General features: G+C 34.3%; 1 protein-coding gene across 1 annotated transcript in view; it reads right to left on the bottom strand.

Annotated features, from left to right (window-relative positions):
• Positions 1–979: 979 nt before the first annotated feature.
• The window catches only part of TAAR1 (trace amine associated receptor 1), a 29,314-nt gene continuing 13,379 nt past the window's right edge, over positions 980–16,914 (bottom strand). The window contains exon 2 of the mRNA XM_081295168.1: positions 980–2,414. Within this exon, the coding sequence (XP_081151294.1) occupies positions 1,287–2,375 (1,089 nt within the window). The 5' untranslated portion in view covers positions 2,376–2,414 and the 3' untranslated portion in view covers positions 980–1,286. The remainder of the gene's footprint in view (positions 2,415–16,914) is intronic.

Here is a 16,914-nt window from a genome sequence, read left to right as displayed (position 1 = left end):
AATTCCTGATGATACTTAACCTGAAACAAACCACGTAAAGTCTATGTAAGAAATAGTTCAATTGCAGATCAATGTATATAATTTAGAATGTTTCCCATTTCCTATTAAGGCACATTTTTGGAAACCACTATTTGTTCCTTTTTTTTTTCTTTTTGTAGATACTGTTTTAGTAGGCATGGTATGTATATTCTGACCTTAAAATAAGTGACCTTGTTTTATTCTGGATATATTTTGAGTCCACCATGCAAGATATAACCTTAAAATATGGTTAAATCCTTTCAGACATTTTCATGGCCTCAGTAGCAAGTAACAGACAGAACATAATTTAACTGTTATTATTTAAGAAATTAGAAACAACTGAAATAGTATATGATAGGGAAATGGTTATAAAAATCCTTATACACAAAAAAGACACATGCAGTTGTCCCTCAGTATCCTTGTGGTATTTGTTTCAGGATCTTCAGCAGATACAAAAATCCATGGATGTGACATCTCCTATATAAAATAGCATAACATTTGCTTATTATCTGTGACATCCTCCCATATACTTCAAATCATCTGTAGATAACTTGCAATAGCTAATACTGTGTAAATGTTATGTAAATGGTTACTATATTGACAACTATAATAATGAAAAACCAAAAACATCTATAAGTGTTCTCTATAGGCACAAAGTTCTTTTTCCACAAAATTTTTGATCTAAGATTACTTCAATCTGCAGATGTAGAACCTGAATATATGGAGGGCCAACTGTACATATATGACAAATTTCTATATGCAAATGTGACAAAATCATTCCAATTTGTATCCCCCCAAATATAGTCTTATAGTTTCCACTACTGAACCACTTAGTAAGGTACCACTGTCAACTCATGTAAGTTCATCTAAGGGCAGGAGAAGTTCTTCAGAAGAAGAATTATCCTCCTCCTCCTCCTCCTCCTCCTCCTCCTCCTCCTCCTCACCACTACCCACCTTTCATGTTGCTGGGGATCAAACTGGAGCCTTGTACATGCTAACCAAGCACTTTTCCACTGAGCTACAACCTAGTCCTAGGAAATGTTCTTTAAAATGTAGGTCCTTAAATACTAGGCTTTCAAAATTTGTGTAGTATCATAAGAAGGGCTAAGATCGCATCTACCATGTTCCATATAAGAGATGATAAGCATAACTTGGCTCACCATAAGTACTTTGACTCAAATAACAAATGAAAGATCCATGTAGTTAGTGCATCCGGTTGTAATGTTGTGTTCATGAACTGGATCACTAACCATTTTGCAATAATAAAATTATTGTGGATTTGATTCTAAAAATAACTTACACCTAAATGAATCTCTTTGAAAAATTTTACCAAGTAGAATTGTCTTCAATGCTCTTCTGAACCAGGGATAGAAAAATGCATAAACCATTGGATTAAAAGTAGAGTTCAAGTAGCCAAACCAAATGAATGCATCATTCAAAGGAGGTAGAATTGTGTAGTTCAGGAAAGGATCCATGACTGTGCACACAAAGAAAGGGCTCCAGCATATCAGGAAAACACCCATCATGATCCCTAATGTCTTCGCAGCTTTTCTTTTTTTGTTTTGTGAAATTCCATTTTTCTCTTCTAATCCAAAGTGAAGCCTCTGATTTGTATGATTAATTGATCTTGCTTGCCCTTTAGCTATGAAATATATTCTGTAGTAGACACACAACATAACAGACCCAGGTATATAGAAAGAAGTCAGAAAGGCCAATACCCCAGATGTTTTGCTAAAGACAACTGAGCAGCCCCCTGTGCAGTGAAAATGTTTATAATATATCTCTTCAATTCCTTTGAAGTTTAGCTCCAGAAAGATCATTCCAAATGCAAAAATAGCAGGAATGCTCCAACTAATGAAGATCATCACAAGAATTACCAAGATATTGATCCTGGCTTTGTATCTCAATGGGTCACACACTGCATAGTAGCGGTCAATGGAAATGAAGGACAAGTGAAAAATGGAGGCTGAACTCAGCATAATGTCAGTGCTAGTGTGAATTTTACAGAAGAACTCTCCAAAATACCAGCAGTGCTCAACTGACCTTACCATGCTATACGGCATCACCAGGCACCCCAGCAGGAAGTCCACAATGGCCATGGAATGAATGAGCCAATTAGTAGGGGTGTGAAGTTGCTTGAAATGTGGTATGGAAATAATGACTATCAGATTGCCAACCAGAGTGATCAGAATTATCAGTACCATTAAGCTGTACAAAGAAGCACGAACATGGCTTGACCAGTTGCTTTTCACACAGGAGATATTAATTATATTGTTGCAAAGGGGCATCATTCCTGACAATTCTCCACCAAGTTTATTTTTCCCTTTGTGTGTCGCATAATCTTTTTCCAGATCCATAGTCAGTTTATAGTTCCTTCTCCTTTTATTTGCACATACCTATCCCAGAAAGATGGGAGGGGGGAAAAAGAGAGAAAGGGTAAATCAGCAATTTGATTCCTTGCATTTTTAACACACTTACCCATAGCTTCCTATTGATTATTCCTATTGAAGAATAATCATTTTGGAAGAAGCTTTATTTCCAAGTTCATTTCAATTCAATGATTTTTTGAAACTGCTAGTTGGATCTGGACATTTTGCTAAAGCAGAAAGCTGAATTATTAGGTTTAACTATATGAAACCTTCATGTTACAGATCAGAGGTCAAATGATGATTATCATCATACACTTTGATATGGACCCCCCACACTCACTATTTCCCTTTTTTTCCTTCTTTCTTTTACTTATGCTATTTGTCTAAAAAGCCAGAATCTAGTGGTGATGCTTACATTCTAAAGGGCAGATACAAATTGCCAGAAAACTTACAAGTAAAATATATTAGCGAAAAGAAACAAATGTTTTAAATGTGTCTGTTATGTAGAATTAAGACCCACTAGTGCTGGCTTTTTGTGTTTAGTCATATATAAGATTCTTCTGATAACTGATTATAATGAAAGAAGCTTGCATAACTTTGTTTCCAGTTTGCAAAGCAATTCTACATATATTCCAGTCATTATTTCATTTAACATCTTGTTTACTTATCTGTAATATCAACATCATTCCTTGTGAGAAAGACATGGTGTTTTGTTAGCCTTATTTCCCTGGCAGGAAATTGAGGTCTAGTTCATAAAAATCATAAAAACCGGAATGTGATCTGAGGTCTTATTTCCTAGTTCAATTTCTTTTTTCAACCTATAGAGTTTTTCTTTGCATTGTAGAAGGGATCGACTAAAAATAAACTAAAGAATATTGGGATGTAAATTTTCATATGAGAATTTATGTCTTAAATAACAACACTAATAATTAAGTGATTTTGTGGTCCTATCTATTAAGGAATGTTAATATGCAGACCGATCTGTGGTGAGAAGCGATGCGTCATGGACAAAAGAGCCCAGAGAGGACAGTAGGTGAAGCTGACCTTTGACACGGGCTGAAAGCAAGTTGTCCAGACCTCTTTTTGTTTTTATGTTTTGTTTTTTTAAAAAACTCTGAAAACCTTTACTTTTTTTCATGAAATCCCAATGTATGAAACAGGTAAAAGGAAAACTTCATCAAAATAGAGATGTCACCTTCTGCTAGGATTCCTCTTCAGAGATCTTATGAGACTCAGTTTGAAAATGTCCCTTTTGTTTTTATAGAATTATGTCATTTTAAGCCAATTTCTGAATGCACAGAGGGAAGAAAGAAGAGGGGGGAGGAGAAAGGAGGAAGGGAAATAATAGAGGAGAAGAGAAGAGAGGAGAGGAGAGGAAAGCTCCACAGGAAAAACATGAATTTCTGACAATCACTGAAGCCCTACAATCATCACTATGTTGTGAAAGTGCTAGAAAATTGCAACAAGTCTCAGAATTCCAAGGGTATGCCTTTCTTTTCATCTCTTCCCCTCTCTCTGGGATGATGGTTTAGATCAACACCACACAGAAATTTAAATTTGCCCAAACTAGAGTTGGAGGAATACAATATTTAGGTATAAAATTCCTATTTAATAAATTTGAAACTCCTCTCCCCCCAATTCACTACCATCTTCTATTCCTGGAAGAAAACATATTCATAAAAAAATGTGTAAGATTTACTTGAATAGATACGCAGGCTCAATACAAGACGGAACAAACAGCTAACTAAAACTATTAGATCATTTGAACTAAACAATATTTGAATTATAACTAAAATTTAGATAAAAGAATGATGGCTCTTTTTACCAGGAAATTTAACTAAACTCAGTTACTCAAATTATAGAACTTCTATTTAGACTCTCTTTTAATTATGCTATTAAAAGAGTATGCTAGTATTGTATTTTTAAAAAAAAAAGTAGGGTTGTATATCAGTGGTAGAATGCATGCCTGGCAGGTATAAGCTATGAGCTGGATCTCCAGCAATGCAAAAAAATAAAATAAAAATAATTTAAAGAACTATGTGAAACCCTAAATTGCGGTTTAGAAGTGCTTGCTAAGCAGCATGGTATTGGCAACAAAACAGGCATGAAGATCAATTAAATAGAAGAGAAGACACAGAAACAAACCCACATAAATACAATTATCTTATACTAGACAAAGGTGTAAAAAATATACATTGGAGAAAAGATAGCCTTTTCAACAAAAGGTGCTTGGAAAGCGGGAAATCCATATGTAGTAGAATGAAATTTAATCTCTATCTCTCTCACCTTGCACAAAACTCAGTTCAGAGTGGATCAAAGACCTAGACATAAGCCAAATAGCCTGCACCTAGTAGAAAAAAAATATAGGCCCAACCCTACAATATGCCAGCTTAGGAACTTCCTGAAAAAGATCCCTAAAGCACAAGAAATAAAATCAAGAATCAATGAATGGGATGGTATCAAACTAAAAAGCTTCTTTGCAGCAAAGGAAAGCCTTCCAAATGGGAGAAAATCTTTACCACCCACACCTCAAATGAGGCTTTAATTTATAGGATATACAAAGAACTAAACAAACAAACAAAAAACAACAACAAAAAAAAAACAGCAAATGGGCAAAGGAACTAAACAGATACTTTTCAAAAGAAGATACACAGTCAACAGATCTATGAAAAAGTGCTGAACATCTGTAGTAATTAGAGAAATGCAAATTAAAACTACACCAAGATTTCACCTTACTCCAACTAGGAGTTCACTCATGCCATCTCTTTACTCAATTTAGAGTCCAATATTTTTTGACATTATCTTAAACTCTCTCTTGTGCAGCTGAAGTTCTCTTAAGAAGTTGCATGTATCTGAAGATTCTGCCGACTGTTTAAACTTGGCTGAGTTGAGCATCATGGTTGGAATGTTGCTTGTGCAGAGCCAATCAATCTATCTTAAACCCTTTTAGTAGCATTTTCTTTCATCTTCTGCATCTGATCTAATATCCTCATGATTATTAAGTAAACCTCTGGGAATGTATCACTAAGCTTAGCAGGCTGCTAGCCCCCCCAACCATGAAGCTAAGATTGCTATAACACCTCAAACCTATAGAAGAGATTCTCCCACACTGCTGCAATCACTTGATACTCCTACCCACGTATCTACCGAATGTATTAATTTATGATTTGGCTTGTTCTTTGGCTGTGAAAGTTCATATGAAAGTTCTTTTACAGTGGAATATGCCTTTCAGGGTCACTTAAATCTGTGTTCCCATGCCACTCAAATTTGATTCAGGACAAAAAAAAAATAAAAACAAAAACAATTTTCTTATTTCCTTTAAAGTGAAGTTGCTATTTGATGTCAGCCTTCAAAGACAATCCCTCCATTTTTCCTGAGTCCCCTGTCTCTTCACTGGTTCCCTTCTTGCAAACTATTTTAAACCTACATCTCCTCCTGATTATCACCTGTTTCTCTCCTTTATTATAAAAACATATTTGAGTCATTGATACTCTCCATTTCCAATTCCTCTCCTCCTATACTTTTAAATCTACTTCAGTGAGATTTTTGTCTTCAACATTCCACCCCAACAAATCTTAATCATAAATTATTCTAGATTATTAAACCCAATGGTAAATTTTCAAGCTACATATTTCTTGGACTCTCAGGTCCTTCTGAAACAATTCCTTTCCTTGGATTCCAGGTCAGTACCCACTACAGTTCTGCCACCTCACAGACTGCAGTCAGGCGCCCTTCCTGGTTCTTCATCTCACCTGCTCTAAGACTCCATCATTGATTACCTTCTATAACTACTCCCAAGGTGATCTCTTACTGTCTTGTGGCTTTGGATTATTCTCTATGCTGATGAGTCTCACATGAATCTCCAGCTTTGACTTCACCACTTAATGCTGGATTAGGGTTTCCTGCTTGCTAGAGGTTACCACCTCCTAATGTGTCTAAGCAAGCCCTTGAGCTCCCTCCTAACATGTGCCTAGCTCTGTACGCTTCTAGAAGATAGCCGCTCCATTCTTGCATGTACTCTTGAAGACTTTACCTCAGATGTAACAATATATCTGATCTATCTGTAAGCCATTTTGGCTCTTCATGGACAATAGATCCAGAATCAGTCCACTAATTATTTCTATCATGACTGTTCTGGTCCAAGCCACCAACTGTCAGATTATTTTAATAATCTCTCCAATAGTTTCCTCTCCTCTTCTCTTCACAAAGACTATCCCCAACACAGCAGCCAAAATTATCCCAGGAGCACATATATATTTTAATGTCAATTCTCCCAAAAATAAAGGAATAATAACACAAAAGACATTCTCAGAGCCAATACTGGGGCCTGGCAGCCATATGTCCCTATCAGGGGTTGGAGGCTAAGGAAAGCTGCACAGTGATATGCTACATCTATTCCTGCCAGGGTGAAGATCACATGTCTGATGAAGTTTCCCCTAGAACTTGATCTCATCCTACAGTGTATGTGTATGGGGGGGGGGGTGGGGGCTTCATCCTGCTGATGTACAATTTTAGGTATATCAAACTTTGTATATGAGTATATATAGCTTTTTCAGTTATGAGTGACTTTATCTCAACATGAATGAGCTACCACTGTTATTTTTATAGATAAGGCCAAAAGAACTAAGAAACTAGAGTTCTGTGATTTGTGCAAGGTAGGTAATTTTTTTCACTGACATCTAGGGTACAGGGTCTGTAAAATAATTTTGAACTTACAGGTAAAAACCAAAAAAGCTATAAATAATGCTTCTGAATATCAGGTATAATTATTTTTAGGAAGACAACTTTACTGGATTAGAGACATATAAGATAAAAGAAAAGGTTTCTCTGAGGCTATGCATTTGACCAGTTGAAATTGCTTATTCCTTCCCCCTTCTTTTCTAGTTTACTTTAGATTCTTGACTTGAGGACACAGCTTCCAAGACAAGAAGGACTGTGTTTGTCCTGGTCTCATCATTCTTTTATGACAGGTGAAGAATGAATTTCATGGAATATGAAGTCAGTCTTATGTCAATGTGGGTATTGGGGTCAGTGGCTGGGTAGAATCTACCGTAGTGTGACTGCATTATTAAAGAAATGTCTCTTCTGAAATACGCTGAGAAACCTGTGCTCATAAGTCCTAATTTTGCAATGACCTCAGTGGACAGTGTCATGAGTTAACCTCATTGATTTTTCTTTCTTGACATATTTTCTAATTGACTCCCTTTGTTTCCACCTATTTGTTCTCAAGGTTTGTGCACCTGTTGTTTTTCTATAAGTTACTCAATTGTTTATAAAATGTAATTCAAAGAAATTCTATGACCCTACTATGTTATTGGTTCTCATTTTACTGCTATTTGCTAACTACTACTTAACAGGGACCACTTCATATCTCAAAGGAAACCAATTGCAAACAAATGTCCTTGATCCAGACAGAAGCTAGATACAATACCTGGTTGGCTTATTTGAACTTTTGTGCTATACTGTGTGTGTGTTTAAGTAACACTGATTTTCTTTTGTGTGGTAATTTTGCCATTACCACATAATACAAAATTTGAGACAGAGATATATGGCATGAGGACTTATACAAGGATTTAATTTTTTTGTTCTAGAGCTTTCTATGGCTATTCTGTATTTTCTTTCATAAAAAAATACTATAAAGCATATAACACCATAATTGATTTGGTGTTGGGGGGCATTTTAAAGGTATCATGGGCCAAGACTGAAACTAAAGTTTGTTTAAATCCATATATATTGTTTAATGGTTTCTTATTGATCCTAGATAATTACAAAAAATTATGGATCTCCAGAAAGTATTACACTCACACTTTTGGTAAATTTAAAGTTTGAGTTGTTTTTTTGTCCATTGGTAGCCATTGGAGCATCATAAAGGAAACATTGGCAACCAGTGCAACTCACTGAATCTCTGATGCTCAAAGGAAACAAATAGAAAAAAGTCACACACAGTAGATGAGTCTATCAAATAGCCTAGAATGGAAAATATTTGTTCAGAGACACCTGTCCCTAGCTGCTTTCTTCCTGCAGATGGTGCTGGAAATCCATTGACTGCGTTTTGTTCAGAACAAGGAAAAGCTCCAGATATTAACATGCCCTTACCTGGAAGAATAAATGTTAGCACAAGATCTCCTGAAAAGATGTTTCAAGTCCCAACTGAAAGCAGTGGGAATAGCCATGGCTGAACTTACAAATCTTGTAAAATCCTACCCTGGATGAGTGTTGTAAGCTGCAGTGTATATATTTCAGTGTTGCTGGAGAAATGCAGACTGCTGAAATGTGCTGGTCTTCTATGCTCTGTGTGGCTCTCTTGCTCCCATCTAATGAAAGACAGCTGGTATGTACTTTCACTTGAAGCTATCACAATCTGGAATTTAACTTTACAATAGGTATAGTTTAACCTCTTCCTACAAATCCATAGCTCCAAAGTAATGAGTAACAGGAATGCAAATAGACTGAATAGAACTTCTCAGAAACATGGAATCCTTCAATTTAATGGAACACACTATACAGATCAAGGAGAAAGTGTTGAAACTATAGGATGTTAAATGTGGAAAACATGTCTTTGAGTGACTATGAACAATGGTTCCATATATTAAGGGATTTATAAAATAGAGCACTACATGTTCTTTTTGAAAAAATAAAAAATTTTCTTGAGAAAAGTGTTGGTTGCTGGAGAAAGGTATGGGGATTAGGGTCTTAAGAACTGGGAAGCTGAACCATAAAAAGACCATAATCAGTTCTATGCAAATTGAACATAGAACTGGGTTTCAAAAGGAATATGACAAGAATTCATGTGACATAATACAATGCTTATTCAATAAAGATAATGAGGGGTGGTAAAGCACTTGCCTAACACAAGTGAGGCACTGGGTTCTCTCCTCAACACTACATAAATAAAATAAAGGTATTGTGCCCATCTACTATAATTTTTTTTGTAGTTGGACAGGATACCTTTATTTTACTTATTTATTTTTATGTGGTGCTGAGGATCAAACTCAGGGCCTTGCACATGTGAGGCAAGTGCTCTACTGCTGAGCCACAACCCCAGCCCCAACTATAAAAAATATTTTTAAAAAAATAAATAAACAAATAAATAAAGGTTTTAAGTTGAAAAAAGTAAATTTAAGCAGACCTTAACATCAGCCTGGAACTAGAGCTTTAATCATCTCAGTACCCTCCAGTTGTTATCAGGGTTGATGAAGGCTCAATAAGTTATACTTCTTCTTTGAAACTCAATAAACTACAACTAAATTTTGGCCCATTGTTCTACCAGCATTTTTTTAAACTTTAAAATGCTCACACTGAGGGACTCAGCAACCATTCAGTATGGTGATTTTTATAAGAATAAAAGCTAAAAGTGCAATAATCTGAACTTATATGTGACATAAATAAGTACATATATGGTACATATCCAACAAGATGTTGTATAGTATAAGAAACAACAAAAATATGTCAATGATATCTTAATAAGCAATATATATATATATATATATATATATATATATGTATTTTTTCCTAAGCATGAAAAATATGTATCAAGTAGAATATTCCAAATTCTCATTTCCTGTTTCTACATTACAAATTTTAAAAGAAAATTGAAATGGACTTAGAAATGATTTTATTCCAAAAATAGTTTGTAGGTCTGTAACTTAGCCAGTATATTATTAAAACATTAAAGGCACTTTTGGGAAAAAAAAACTTATTTTTAAAGAAGGAAAGAGATAAAGGACAGGAAAAACAATCTTTTGCCAAATGCTGAAGTCATGATTCTTTTTATTTTTTTTAAGAAGAATATCCTATGATTTATTTATCCAATACTCTCCCAAACTGTGAAGGTCAAGGTCAAAGACCTAAGGAAATATGAAAGCTAAATGTAATATAGAATCCTAAATGTAATTCTGAGACAAACAAAAAGGACACTAGCTAAGAGCTAAGGTGATCTAAATAAACTATAGATTTTAATAAGTTAATAATAATGTATCAATATCAGTTCATTAATTATAATATATTTACCTTCTGATGAAGAAAGGGTGAAGAAATTGAAGCATAAAAACATTAGGATGCTGAGGGAATAAAGTCCATCCATAAAATATTGTGATCCTGGCATCATATTTTAAATCTGGATAATTTCCTTTATTTCTCAGACATATGAAGGTATAGTAGCAGCTCCAAAAACACAATCTTTAGACTCTCAAAATAGTTCTTTTGATATTTCACTAGGAGACAAGGGCAGAATAGAGTACAGGACATTGCAGGATTACCTTTATAAGAGATGGAGCTACTTTTCACACATGTATATGGAGAAGATAATTCTGAAGATACATTCTTCCCATCAGGCTCCGTTTCTGGGGCAATTGTGAAAATCAGACTGTTCTCTTTTACTTGTGGATGATAAACCAAAATAACCAAAATGAGGGAAGTTGGAGAAGGGAACAATAGAAATACATTGGATTAGACAAAGGGAAACGAAGGGATAGGAGCAGGGAGGGGGACAGGAAAGACAGTAGAATGAATCAGACATGACTTTCCTAGCCTTTTATTTGTATACACGACCAGGGTAAATCCACATCATGTACAACCCACAAGAGTGGGATCCTAAATAGAGTAAGTTATACTCCATATATGTATAATTTGCCAAAATACATTCTACTGTCATGTATTACTAAAAAGAACAAATAAAATAATAATTTTTTTAAATGCCAACATTTGGAATTTTGCAACATACTTAGTTGGATCGCTCCAAAACAGTTGTATCAGGATGTCTAAGGAACCCTTGAGTTAAGTTGGAAGGGAGATTTGAAAACATCTGTTTTTTGTTACTGTTTTCCATTAATCTTTCTAGGAATATATAAAAATATTGAACTTCAATCTCTGTGGGTGGTTAAACACTAAAGATATGTCATGATTCTTGAGATGAAACATTACCAGAAGCCAACCATCTCCATCACTAAGAAACAGGAAATGTAGCAAAATCTATTTGTTTATAGACCAACAATAAAACAGGCAAAAAATCTCCAGCAGTACCATGGTAGTCTATACATAAAAGTATTTCTGCTATTTTAACATGTATAACACAACTTGAATCAGATTTTTGTAATTATTTATGTAGCTAAAAGATTTTTATGCAAGTTGACCTAATACAGAGCATGTAAAAACAAAGACACACACACACACACACACACACACACACACACACCCTCAAACATGAAACCATTTAGGATTTTTCCCACCAATTAGTATTTGGACAAAGATGACTTCAGTTCTGTCTCTACAAAACCTTCTTGTATTAAGTTAAAACTAGCCAATGCATATAACATGTTACTTTATTTACAAAAAAAAAGTAGACCCAGAAAAATATGTTTCAAATTTTCAAATTTCCTACCTGTCCATAGCTGATTTTTTAAATTTAAAAATCACACCTGAAGCAAGTTATTTAAAAATATACAACTATTTTTAGCTTCACTGACTAAAGTAGATACTTAGTAACTAAATTACAGAACACTCATTTTATCTTTTTCTAAACACAATCTTGCATCTTAATTTATAAATAAGTAACAGACCATTAAATATTCTCACTATCTTTAGCATTCTCCCTGTAAATAAAAGACTAGTCCAGGCCTCTGGTTTGTCTCCAGAATCTGCAGGAGCGTTCAGACCTACCTTCTCTGGCAAGAGTGGACAGAGCCTGGATGAACTAAGGGTAGCAACACTGCTTGGACTGGGCTGTCCACCTGTGTCCTATACCTGGCTAGAGCCCACTGCTGCTCTGGGGCAGGCTGCAGTTAACATAGACAGAATGACGCAAATATTAAAATCTGAAGATAAGCTGATAATAAATCTTTCTGAAATAAGCTAACAGAATGTTATCAAGAAATATAACTGGGAGGAGATTTGATTCTAAACCATCATCAGGAAGCCAGCCGTGCACAAGCTAAATAGAGAAGGTAAATATTGCCATTACTTTAAAAAACTAATTCCAAGCGTGGGCCACCCATCCCCACAATCATGATTGCTAAGAGTATATAAATGAAAACACAGGTCCATTAAACCTGCCTCAATTGTTGATTGATTTGAAAGAAAAGTAATCTTTTATTAGACATTTGCATAAAGGAAATGAGCACTTAAAAAACCATCCACTTTCAAAGAAGATGACGTGTCCATCAAATTAAAACTTTTACAAATTAGAATGTACTTAAACTAAACATCTTATAATTATAAAATATTTTACCATAAATAAGTACAGCTATGTATCAATAAAGAAATAAATATGTTAAAATATTTTATATCATTGGCTTTCAAACTTTAAAACAATTCATAAACCTAGTCAAAGAAAAATATTTTTATCTTGACTCAATACACATGTAGGTAAAACGCAAATTTTTTCATTAAAAGTAACCTTTATTTAATTTACTCTGATATTTTCTTCTTTTTTTTAACTACTGGGGTTTATAAACTAATAAGTCACCACAATTAGATAAATCTTGCTTAGAGATTATAATCACAAATATATAGTCACAAATATTTTTCCCATTTGCTTTTTAGTTGCTATATACAAAATTTTCAAAATGACTTTCTTTTTTAAATTTTTTTTCATAGATGGACAGCATGTCTTTTATTTGCTTATTTTTATATGCACTGCTAAGGATTGAACCTAGTGCCTCACATGTGCAAGACAAGCACTCTGCCACTAAACCCCAGCCCCAGCCCCAAAATGACATTCTTATATATGGATTCAGAACCTTCAAAGTAGGAAAAATGAATAGCAAGCAAGGGTAGTTTCTCATCTATTTATTGCTATTATTCTGCAACAGGAAATAATAGGATTATTATGATAGATTGCCAGTCTCAATGTCTTTGCTTCCTTAGGGATAGAGGTTCTTTCCTACCTTTCAGGCCTGAACTTTGCTCTTTTACTTATCTTGGCTAAAAGAATCTGAATATAAATAAAAATGTGCCAATTCCAAACCCAGGAGGGCTGTATGTTTCTGTTCCATCACCATAAGAAAAACATATACTTTTGTTAGCCCACTTGTCCAAGAAGGATGAGAGCCCTGAGAGACCTGTGGAAAGACTGGGACACAAGGATATAGAGCATGTGGCAGAGCCACTTCTGCTGACCCCACAGGTTGATCAGTTTAAGTAGCTATTATTTTTTGATACTGAGTTTTGGGATGTTTTGTTATACAGCACTACCAGGCATATACTTAACTATGTCAAGTATAGTTCTGAAACAAACCATTGTAATCTACTACTCTGTTCTCTTGCTACTAGTGAGACATTGGCATCCCACAATGTGCCACTTGTGGTCTAAATAAGTGTTATTAAAAGAAGTCCCAGCAAAAACAAAAGCACTAAATGAAATTATTTCTTACTATGTGAAACTGAATTTTCCCTAAAGTGAATAGAAATTCTTCAAAACCTACAGATGTTAAAAATTGTTTTAAAACATTATCCCAAGTTTGGTTTCTGGTTAACAGTACATAGACAATCACAGTGTTTATTTGAAAATGATTTCAGTGTTTGCCAGAATCATGCAGGTACCTGTCATTATGTAAACGAGTTTTCTTTGCAAGGAAGCACATACCTCATATGTTGGAGTTTTAACTAAGCTCTAGGAAATTGAAGCTCTTGTCTACATTAATGTTTTGTAGTCTAAAAGAGCTTCTGGGAAAACATAGATGCTCAATAAAGATTGAAAGAGATTGAGTTATTGAATGAATTCATTTTTCATTTTTAAAAGTTTTTAAGTCAAATGATTGCACTGATATGGAATTCTTATAGTTTTCTTTGGGTTAATATCAAAACTGTACTAGAAGTAGATTTTTCATTTTGTGTACTGTTTTTTTTTTCTTTTAACTGCAAAGTTTATTTAATTGAATAATGATGGCTCTTTCTCCCAGGAATATATAAACACAGAAGCAGATCTTACAGTGCAGGAGGGAGATTGCTGAAAGGAAAATGAAGGATGTTATGGGAGCACAGAAGAAGAGTGGGAAACCACACATGGCAGCCAGGAAAGGCTTCACACATGAAGTCACATGGAGCTAACTCTGCAGAGTGTCTCAGACTTCACAACACTGCTACATTTAGAACAGAGAAATATGAGCAAAAACTTTATACTTCTTCTTTTTTTAAAGTGAGAGAGAATTTTTTAATATTTATTTTTTAGTTTTCAGTAGACAGAACATCTGTATTTTATTTTTATGTGATGCTGAAGATCGAACCCAGCGCCCGCGCATGCCAGGAAAGCGTGTTACCACTTGAGCCACATCCCCAGCCCAATATACTTCTTCTTAATAAGTCTATTTCATAGTGGACTATTTCTTCAGTTAACAACAATCACCTTTTTAAAATATATTCTCATTCCAGCATTATTTTTATCAATAGAAGTATATTCAGTAGATTCAAAATAAAACTTTTCTCTCCTTCCAATTAAACACAAACACTTACCCTCAAATATAATAAAAGCTAGAAAATGTCTTCATCCTCACTATCCAAGTTAATGATTTTCTTTATCCCTACAATCTCATTTGCAAAGAATAAAATCATAGTATCTTGGTTTCTACTTGTAACAACTTAATATCATTTTCATAAATGATATAATTATGTAGGTATGTTAATGGCATTATCAATACTTATCTTTAGAAATTATTTCTATGTGAATAATAATCAAATTGATTCCTTGCTATGAAATATATTATCCTAAGAGCCTAAATATCCTTGCAAAAATCAAAAGAAATAGATACTATTATTTGTGCTTTACAAATTATGATGCTTGAGAGAATTTTAAATGGCTTTTCCAACATCATAACACTGGTGAAGGGCAAGCCAAAAATCAAGCTAATGATTGCCTAATGCCCAAACTTACACCACTAAAGATGATTTTTTTTTTGCTGCCTCTAGAGACCAGTTTTTAAACATTTTTAAGCAGCTGATTATTGAAAAAGATTGTGATGGCACATACCCACTTAAGAAAGGGAAGAAAAATTTTGTAAAATGAACTAAGTAAAGAGAAGATGGAATTAATAAAGGCAATTATTCTCAGTAGTGTTATTGCTTTCTATATGCATTTCTTCAATATGAGATAAAGATCTTTAAGAAAGGTGAGAATAGGTCTCTCCCCTGCACAGGCTATAGTGCAGCAGTTTGCATTGGCAGAGATAGGATGGGTAGGCTGTAGCATCAGGCAATGTCTGAAGATGTTTTTTGTTACCACAACCAGAAAAAGGTGAGTGCAATGACTATATAATATGCAGAGGCTAGGGATGCTGTCAGACACATAAGCAGAATGCTCACTACTTTTATCTGGTCCCAAATGCTAGTAAAGCAGATTCAAGAGATTAGAAATATATATATATATATATATATATATATATATATATATATATATATAGAGAGAGAGAGAGAGAGAGAGAGAGAGAGATATCATCCAATATATATAAGAAGTATATATTATTATATATAAGTAGAAATTCTTTGAGGATTATATCCATTGACATTAACAGGCAATTTAGCACAAGTTACCTTATAAAAAGAGAATTTTTGGATAACTGAATATTATCAGGGGAGAAATTCAGGATAAATTTAGAGCTTGTTGCACTCTAATTGAAGGTGTTGGTTCCATTGGAGGATTAGGATGTCAACACAAACACTTAAAATGCTTTGAACTGTTAAAAAAGCATCTAGTGAAAGCAGATGCACAGACCAGAATGCACCTGGCACAAATATTGACTATTTTCCAGTGTAATGAAGAAAAGTACCATAAACAACCTGTACTACACAAACCAAATCCTTACAGATGGTGACAGATGGTGAAATGCATAATAAAGAATTAGAGTGTGCCTTTATATTCAAGAAGGTTGTCAGGGGCTGGGGTTGTAGCTCAGTGGTAGAGTGCTTGCCTCAAATGTGTGAGGCCCTGGTTCGATCCTCAGTACCACATAAAAATAAGCAAATAAAAATAAAGATAAAAAAAATAAAAAGAAGGTTTTCCTTATCATACAAAGAATGCATAAGATTGTTTTTGTGAAATAAATATCTTAAGCTTTGTGGGCCATAGTTCTGTGACAACTACTCAACTTTGCCATTATTAAAAAAACCACAGTCAATAGTATATGAATGAATGTGGTTGTGTTCTAATAAAACTTTTTTAACAGCAAATAGGGTTTTGCTCCTGGAGACTACAAAAGAAATACTATAAGATTTTCTACCACCAAACAAAGCAAGAAGATGGAAATTTTAAGCCATTTTGCTGATATCCTTTTCTCCATTCTAAAACTACAGTAAGCAAGTAGTATACGAAGAACATGTTGCACACAAAACAATGGCTGATTGAACAAAACTGAAGAAGCAGATGTCAATTTTTATAATTGCATTAAACATTTACATATGGGGTTGGTAATTTTCTGTTAACATAAAAATAAAACGATTTTTATCTCAACACAAAACTGCATATAAACTACTTTGTCATGGACATGGGTTATTTCTCTGAAAATGTTCTGGAAGTGTCTCAGGATTCAGGAGAATAACT

Source organism: Spermophilus citellus (assembly GCF_964194105.1).
Source record: "Spermophilus citellus genome assembly, chromosome: 5".
NCBI lineage: Eukaryota > Metazoa > Chordata > Mammalia > Rodentia > Sciuridae > Spermophilus > Spermophilus citellus.
This window is presented reverse-complemented; position numbering and strand designations above follow the sequence as displayed.